General features: G+C 28.8%; 1 protein-coding gene across 1 annotated transcript; it reads left to right on the forward strand.

Annotated features, from left to right (window-relative positions):
• The first annotated feature begins 6,254 nt into the window (after positions 1–6,254).
• Positions 6,255–9,391, forward strand: LOC136076810 (uncharacterized). Its single transcript, XM_065790284.1, has 3 exons — positions 6,255–7,060; positions 7,179–7,499; positions 7,793–9,391. Exons 1-3 carry the CDS (start codon positions 6,805–6,807, stop codon positions 9,259–9,261), a joined length of 2,046 nt encoding a protein of 681 aa, XP_065646356.1. The 5' UTR covers positions 6,255–6,804; the 3' UTR covers positions 9,262–9,391.
• The last annotated feature ends 207 nt before the right edge of the window (positions 9,392–9,598 follow it).

The following is a 9,598-nucleotide window of genomic DNA, read 5'->3' on the forward strand; positions in this document are numbered from 1 at the left end:
CAGATCGCTCCCCAGAATTTTTGAAGATAGGGATAACAGATGCGGCTTTCCAGCAGGCTGGAAAACAAGACTCTGATAAGCACTTGTTGAATAGTTTTGAGAGTATAGACGACAGCTCTGGAGAACACTTCTGCAAGACAATAACAGGTATGTTGTCTGGGCCACAAGCTGTAGAAGAGTCTAGACAGGAAATCACTTTAGATACAGATGCTGAAGTGATATGAATGTCAAGCAATGAATCAACCTGTTTGTTGGCAATATCAGGTAGAACGCAATTAGTGGAATCAAGAGATGATATTGATGAAAAGTTTTTAGCAAACAGTTCGGCTTTGTCTTTAGGTGAGGTGACAAAGTCTGAACCATACAAGAGAGGTGGAATTATAGATTTGCCCTTATTATTGATATTATTAAAGATTCTCCAGAAGTCACGAGAGCCTAATTTTTGAGATGAGATACGAGATTTCATGACCTGAGAATAGCGGGTTTTGGCGTTAGACAAAACCTTTTTACAGTTGTTTCTAGCAGTAATGAAAAGACGTCTGTTTTCTGGAGAATTGTTTTGCTGATAAATATGGAAGTAACGGTTTCGATTGGCAATCGCAGCAGCACAGTGTGAGGAAAACCATGGAGGAGAGTGAGGCTTGACCTGGAATCGTCGAGAGGGAATAAAAGATTCCATGCCAGCCTGAATCCACGAAGTTATATAAGAAGCACATTTGTCGACAGGAAGTTGAAAGATTTCTACCCAAGGGCCATCACGAAGAAAATCACGGAAAGAATCCCAGTCAGCTTTACTGTAGTTGTAAGAGGTTCGATAATAGGGGTATTCAGGTGATGAAGAAGAATGAGATATTAGTTTTAAAGAGATCAAACTGTGATCAGAAGCACCTAAGGGTGAATGTGGAGAAACTGAGCACTGACTAGGATCAGAAACAAGACATAAGTCGAGTAGAGAAGGTAAATGATTAGGGTTGTCAGGAAAGCGAGTTGGAAAGTTGACTATTTGAGTTAGGGATTGAGAAAGGCAAAAGTTGTGGGCTTTAATGCCTGCAGAGTCACTGGCACTAGAGCCAAGCCATTCAGAGTGGTGAGCATTAAAGTCACCGACAACAACTATATTAGCTGATGGATAAAGAGAGAGGGCTTGGTCAATATGATCAGAAATAACATCAAAAAGTGTACAGTCTTAAGATGAAGGAGATCGATATAGAACAAAGAGAAAGGCAATAGCGTGAAGTGGTGCTAAACGAAAGCACATGAAAGAATAGTCTGTGGATTCAAACCTAGTTTCACGACAAACAGGTGAATTCTTACGAATGTAAATACCCAGGCCAAGCATGTGGCTATTGGAGTCTTTACGAATCAGAGGAAGATAAGATAAGATAAGATATCAATATATATATACCAAAATAAAGGTAATTCATTGTAGTTTTATGTTTTGAGCCTGAATTTAAATGAATGAGAAGTGTTTATAGCAAATTATTTATTGAAACAAAATGTCAGATGTAAACAATTTTGTGGCGATTTATGCTATTATTAATTTTAATGCGAAATTAATACTTTGTGGCTATATTTTTAATTTGTTTAAATAAAACATATCTCAATTAGTAATAAACGGTTTATTTAAACTTAAAATTCGTAATGTAAACAACAGAAAGATTATAATTGAAAGAATGAAGAAAGTGTCGAAAGAAATTGAAAATTTAGCTGTTCAGAAGCTTAAATCAGGATTGTCTCTTCGTGAGATAGGACGAGAACTTAATATATCTTATTGTTTAGTCTATAAAATTAAGAAGCGAAACGATATAGAGGAGAAATGCAACAAAAATGGACGCAAGAAAATTTTCACTACTCGAGATCAGAGAACAATTTCTAGATTAATCATGACAAATAAAGCAAAATCAGCACATGTTGTAAAGAAACAATTAAATAATGCTCAAGGTAGAGTGGTAAGTACTCGAACAGTGCAGAGAGAACTCAAGAGACTTGGATTCAAGGCAAAAAAGAAGATCAAGAAACCACTACTAACACTGAAACATCGTAAACAACGATTGGAATTTGCAAAGAAGTATGAAAACTGGACTTTTGCTGAGTGGAGTAAGGTGATTTGGACAGACGAAAGCAAGAATAACTGGATTGGCTCTGATGGCATTCGATATGTATGGAAAAAAGCTGAAGAAGGATTTTCTGATCGTGACTTTATTCCGACAGTAAAATATGGCGGCGGAAAGTTGTTGTTTTGGGGATGTTTCTCTTCGTCTGGTGATGGTAAAATCGTAAAAATTGATGGAATAATGGCCATTGTTTAAAATGTCAATATAATGAAACATTATATTGACATTTTAAACAATGGCTATTTGCCTAGTTTACGAAGATGGCGAAAGCAAATTCATTAGACACTTTTTATGCAAGACAATGATCCAAAGCACAAGGCAAAAATCACATTAGAATTCCTAAACTCGAAAAAATTTAAGATTCTAGAGTGGCCTGCGCAAAGTCCCGATCTTAACCCGATCGAGAATCTTTGGTCTATTGAGAAGAATCGAGTTTATAATTATGAAACAAGAGCAGCCAGTCGACAAGAATTATGGGAACGAGTTGAGTATGTTTGGAGTTCGATAACTGTTGAAGTATGCAAGAAGTTGATTGGTAGCATGCCTGCGAGAATTGCAGCAGTCATTAGAAGTCGTGGAGGCTACACAAAGTATTAATTTCGCATTAAAAATAATAATAGCATAAATCGCGACAAAATTGTTTACATCAGACATTTTGTTTCAATAAATAATTTGCTATAAACACTTCTCATTCATTTAAATTCAGGCTCAAAACATGAAACTACAACGAATTACCTTTATTTTGGTATATATATATATATTGATATATAAACATGCATTTCAATCATTTATTTTAAAAAAGAATATTTTTCAAAAACATGTAAACACTTTTGTCGCATACTGTATATAAAATTTATCAAAGTTTGCTGCTTTATTAAATATTATTTACCATCAGTTGCTACTAAAGGATACACATTTTATATTAATTATAGAATACAATAACGAGTATTTTGTTCAGGTTAAAAGCTATATATCAACAAACATGTATTGAGTTTTGAAATTGAAATAAATAACAACATGAACTTGCATGTTTGCAATCTTTCTTGTTTCTACCTTTTTACACTTAGTTTTTCATAAAGGTGTGGTAAGTTGAGAGTTATTGCTTTTGGTAATCAGTTTACTATATCAAAACACACTTGTGGACATCAGGTTATAGATTTTTCTAATAGCTTACAATGCTTTGTGATCTTTTATTACTATACATTACCAAAGGATATCTAAATTTGCTCTTGCTTACAATTGCTTTTAATTTAAGAGTGTTGCAAATCATCTGGGCTAGCTATAACAACCAATAAGCAATATTTTCAATTTTTTTTAGTGTTGTATATAATTTATATATGGGAGTAATAAGTGTAAAGTTCTAACAAGAAATTAGGCTATTTTTTCAAAATACTTTTCTTGCTAAATGATTGGATAAATGGGAACTTAATTTGAAAAAAGTTATACCAAGTTAATTATAGTCTATTGATATTAGAAGGTAAATTTTAAAACTGTTTTAAAAAATTTATCGTATGAGAATCGAGCATAGTCAAGTTTCACCATCTGGTTTATAGTTTGTTACAATGGTTGTCTTTTTTATATCTTAGAATTATAAAAACAATTAGAAAAACAAACTAATTTTTTGAAATCTTTATTTTTAAGAAAAAATTCTGAAAATCACGGATGTTTTGAGTTGTGATGGTTTGTAAAGTATTTGTGCTATATTGCACAAAATTGGATAGAAAAATCATATTTTTTTTTGCTATTATTATTTGGTTTTTTTATGAAATACTCAAATTCACTTTTATTATTTAATGCGTTTTTTGACATTTGTTTTGATTTAAACATACGCGCAAAAGCCTCTCTTTCAAAATCAGCGAATCAGATTGCGCATATCTCTGCCTATTCTGAGTCTGTATAGGGTTTCAAAATATGCATCCGGTAACTGAATAATTTTCTTTTGGTAGTTTTTCATTTAGGTAAAGCACTTTCAAAACATTATAATATTTCCTAATATTTTTAAATAGCAATGAAGTAATAAGTAAGTTTGATTTTATTATCTAGATTTTCTTTTTCACTTTTTTTTTAAATTAAATTAAAAATATTTTTCTATTTTAGATCTGAAGCAACAGCTTGGTACGCAAAAATATATTTTATATATAAATTATGCTAGTGTGTTAATGTTCCTAAAGAACAGAGCAACACATTGTTAAAAACACTTATCTTATTTTTTCTTTCTTCTACACAGTGTTTCACCATCAGTAAGTTCATCAGGAAGAATTCTTCCTGATGAACCTACTGATGGTGAAACACTGTGTAGAAGAAAGAAAAAATAAGATAAGTGTTTCTACTAATATATATATATATATACATATATATATATATATATATATATATATATATATATATATATATATATATATATATATATATATATATATATATATATATATATATATATATATACATATATATACATATATATATATATATATATATATATATATATATATATATATATATATATATATATATATATATATATATTTTTTTTTTTTTTCAATTCTCCTTCTAAGGCGAGTTGGTAAGTTAGGCATACTGTTCTTAATTTAGTTTGTTATTTAGTATAAAATATTAACATTTTGATAAAGTCTTTACAACTTTTTTTTTCACTATTTTTTTTATTTTTTTAAATATAAATGTACTTATGTTATGTACTTATATACATGTACTTATGTAAAATAAATTCAAATGTTCATATATTTATAAGTAATACATTTTTTTAATTATAATTTTGCTCCATCATTTAAAATTAAAATTTTGAAACTCAGTTTAAAAAAGTATATCAATTTTTATTTTTATTTTTATAACTTACGTATGAAGATTATAAAGTCTTTCGGCAAAAGAAGCCCGGACCTTTGACCCATCGGTCATTTCAGAAGTAGGTTCAGTATGAGGGGACTGACCACCCATCATATAGATGGGGAAGCCAACTCCCCTACAGGGGTCGAGGGGGCGAGATAATTAAAAACTTTCATGTCTACAATTAAAAGAATGTTATTTGTAAACATGAAAGTTTTTGTGTATATATGTATATATTTGTTTTTTATAAATTTTGTTTTTTCTTTTGTGTACAGTGTTTATGTGTGTGTGTATATATATATATATATATATATATATATATATATATATATATATATATATATATATATATGTATATATATATATATATATATATATATATATATATGTATATATATATATATATATATATATATATATATATATATATATATATATATGTATATATATATATATATATATATATATATATATATATATATATATATATATATATATATAATATATATATATATATATATATATATATATATATATATATATATATATATATATATATATATATATATATATATATATACATACATATATATATACATTAGGGAGTCCCAAAAATACGAAAAAAAAAAAAAATGTTGTACACACCAAATTCTTTGTCTATACACTTATAGAAGACCACTAGTATTGTAAAAAGGTTTTTAAGATCACTTCAAGTGCTTACTGTAGAAATTTGAAAAAAGGGATTTTATTAAATATACTGATTTTTTTAAAATTCAAGTATTTCCGCTTCTTCTAAATAAAACCTTACTCTTTTAACAATTCTAATAACTGTAGTTTTTTATAGTTTAAACATCTGTAATCATTAAAAAAAATATTGGTAGCTTTGTAGTAGGATATGGTGGCAACTCAATAACTTAGTATTATCACACTTTTCTTGATCACTGTTCTAAATATTAAGAACTTTTAAAAACAATATGTATATATATATATATACTGATATGTTTTTAATACAATAATTATTTGAGTATTATTTTTGTACTTTTTTGACAATTAGTTGTTTTCTTTGCAATTATTGATTTTGATTAAACCAACTTTATCTTATTTAAAATATCGACTTGTGAATACACCAACTTTGAAAGCCGCAATCTTGATTAAATAAGGTAAACAAACTTAAGCCAATCGTTTTTTTCTGATAAAAAAACAACGAATCAAACTGTTACTCTTTACAAAAGAATATTTTGCGTAGTTTATTATTACAAATTAAATATTGATAAAAATTAATTATAAAAAAATTAAAATATATTTATGTTATGGCGAAAAGAAAGAAGACTGCTAAAATAAAAAAATCCAACTATAATGTTAATTTAAACCCGCGTCGACCACTTTACATTCTCAGAAGTCCAATTTCTGTTTTTCCCATACATCAACTACCAACAAATGGAACAGTTCTACGATATTATCAGTATGTTATTACAGAAAAAAGTAAAAGGTTCAAGTCTACTCAAGAAAATTTCTCTTGCAAAACAAAGAGTGGGAGTAGGGATATGGTTTGCCATGACAAAGATTTTTGTTATGAAAGTATGGAGATATGTTGCCTTAGAAAAGTTGTAAACATATGGAAATATGCTGGTTTTGGAAAGTATATAATTTCTGAAGTACAAATTGTTAAAAAATTTATTAAACTAAATAAACTGTACATTTCTATGCGAAATACAAGTTTTTACAATACAATCTTTCCTGGAACACAATTACCAAAAAAAATCACGAAAATCGGTTTGAAGAATTTCTTGAGAATTTGTTTGACATTTCTCAAAACAACATAGAAGATAAAATCAAATCAGATAAAGATATGCCAAGATCGAATGATGCAGTTATAGAAGATTTGGCTTTTCTTCAAGATCAAAGAACAATGAGGAGAGGTGTAATAAGTGATAAATATGACATTGATATGCAGCAAAGAGTTGAAAGGAGAATTAAAAGGTATGAAAGAATGAGATCTTATGAAGAAAAATGTAGAGTTAATGAATATTTTGGATTGGATAGAAAAGTTGATTTTGAAATGGATGAAGTGATCTCTCATAACTCAGATGAATTTGAGGCATCAGGTAAATGATATCTCAAATTATAACTTTAATTAAAAACTTTTAAATAATTATTCTTAATAATGGTTTAATTAAAATTTATATTTGCTTTATAAAGTAATTACTGCTTTTCGTTACTTAGGTTCTGCTGCTCACCAATCTTCAGTTTCTAGTGATAGTGATTTAGATTTTCAAGAAAGGGGTGAAACCCAGCTTCCAACACACACAAAGCTAAAGCGTCAAAAACACTCTAAGTTGGGCTGTTCAGAAATTGCAATAGAGTTTGACAGAGACAATCTTATATTAGCTACAACACCTGTTAATGTTAGATGCGGAATCAGCATTCGCTCACAAACAATGTTTCTAGGAGCTGTTATTAAAGCTTTAGGCGGAAATGTCAATGACTTAAATATATCTAGAAGCTCAGTAGCTAGAAGTAGATTCAAGTATATTGAAGATTTAGGTAGATTTGTTTACATTCAAAATATTTATATTCAGGGTGTTAGCTAGCCCAAAGGTGTATATTGGGGAATTCACAATGGTTTCAAAATTCCTAAAAATCAATGACTTTTTTTTTGATTCTTATTTTGAGTTTTTTAGGACAATTTCTTGAAAATTTCCAATATTTTCCTGAACAACAACAATTAATATTCCCAATACAGCAAAAACGTGGTATAATGTTTAATTTTGGCTATTACCCTGATATTAAAACAATCAATAGTAGTTATAAAGAGAAATAAATTCTTTTTAATTTAGGTACCACCATCAGATCAAGCTATTACGAAGAAATGGCAGGAAAGAATTTGATCTTGCACTTTGACAGTAAGTTGGTAAAAGAAATAAAGGAAAAGTTAAAAATTACTGTTAAGAAGGAAAGGGTTGCTATATCTGTTACCAGTCCTGAATTTACTACAAAAGACGATCGCCTACTTGGAATTATACCTGTAGAGAGCACTAAAGGAAAAAACCAAGCCATTGTTATTCAAAACATTTTAGAGTACTTTGAAATAGCGGATAATATAATTGGAGTCTGTACTGATACTACATCAAGTAATACAGGTAGACTAAACGGAGCTATAATAATAATAAGTAGAATTCTTAATAAATGTTTGTTTTGGTTTATGTGTCGTCACCACATATACGAACTTCATATAAATCATGCAATACAGGCTATCACTAAAGTTAAATCTAAGGGTCCAAGTAAATCTATGTACTTGGCTTTTCAAAGAAACTGGGAAACTTCTCATGAATCTGTGAATTCAAGAGTTCCAGAACTGAAAATATTTGATTGGAACAAGCTCGAAATAGGTAGCAAGCTTCACATCTTGGCGCTAGCAGCTAAAGATTATGCAAAGTATTCATTAGAGAATAAAATTTTTTCAAGAAATGACTATAATCACCTTGTAAAATATTTGGCTTTTTATCTTGGCGTCGAATCTGATAAGCTTAAAGAACTTAAAATTCATCAACCTGGAGCTTGTCACGAAGCAAGATTTATGGCGGATGCTTTGTATATTCTTTCACTAGAGATGACATCCACTGTTATAAGCTTTTTACCTGATGAAAATAAAAAAGAAGTAGAAACATGTGCCTTTATTGTTGCTGTTTGTTATGCTCCATGGTACCTTAAATCTAGATGCGCTGAACACGCTGTACTTAATGATTTTAATGCTTTTAAAGCAGCATATGTTATCAAGGATGAATTTAATGCTGATATTGGTAATGCTTTGATTAAAAGTTTTCATAAACATTCGTGGTATCTTTCTCCAGCAATAGTTGTGTTTTCACTCGTTGATTCTCACTTGGAAATGTCTGTTAAGTATCAGAATTTGAATTCGTTAATTTCTTTTCCAGTTCCAGAGCAAAAAAATATAAATATGGAAAAACCTAATCCAGTTTTAATCTTACCAAACAGCAAGCTTTCAGAACTTGTTACTGCTGATAGCTGGCTTATATTTTTACGCCTTGGAATCACAAATCAAGTTAAAGATTGGGTTTCTTCTCATCCCAATTTTTCAAAAACTGAATCATATGGTGTTTTTGAAGTTTTTGTTAAAGGACTTAGTGTAACTAATGACTGCGCTGAAAGAAACATTGGCTTATTAAACGACTTTTTTAAATATTCTCAAAAGGAAGAACAGCGCCAAAATATACTATTGATAGCAAGAGAGGAGAGAAAAAAAGTAACAAAGAATGTAACTCAAAAAGAACTTATAAATATTTAAAGCTCTCTATATGATAATATTAATATATATTAGTGGACAAAATAATCACACTGTTATTTATTTTATTTTGATATTTTGAAAAGCTAAAAAATAGAGATTTTGGAATTTTACAGTAAGCACTTAAAATGATCTGAGAGTAATTTTTTAGCATGTATTTGTCTTCTGCCTTAGTATAGACAAGGAATTTTGGGTGTACAAGAGGAGTTTTAAAAAAAAGTGTTTTTTTGTATAATTTTGGGACACCCTAATATACATACATACATACATATATATATATATATATATATATATATATATATATATATATATATATATATATATATATATATATATATAT

The sequence above is a fragment of the Hydra vulgaris genome, chromosome 02, assembly GCF_038396675.1.
Source record: "Hydra vulgaris chromosome 02, alternate assembly HydraT2T_AEP".
In the NCBI taxonomy this organism is placed as follows: domain Eukaryota; kingdom Metazoa; phylum Cnidaria; class Hydrozoa; order Anthoathecata; family Hydridae; genus Hydra; species Hydra vulgaris.

Excerpts from the sequence above, each read along its gene's own strand:
- LOC136076810 (XM_065790284.1), top strand. The coding sequence starts at position 6,805 with ATGCCAAGATCGAATGATGCAGTTATAGAAGATTTGGCTTTTCTTCAA. Across the intron at positions 7,061-7,178 it reads AGATGAATTTGAGGCATCAG|GTTCTGCTGCTCACCAATCT; the intron begins GTAAATGATATC and ends TTCGTTACTTAG. Across the intron at positions 7,500-7,792 it reads CAAGTATATTGAAGATTTAG|GTACCACCATCAGATCAAGC; the intron begins GTAGATTTGTTT and ends TTTTTAATTTAG.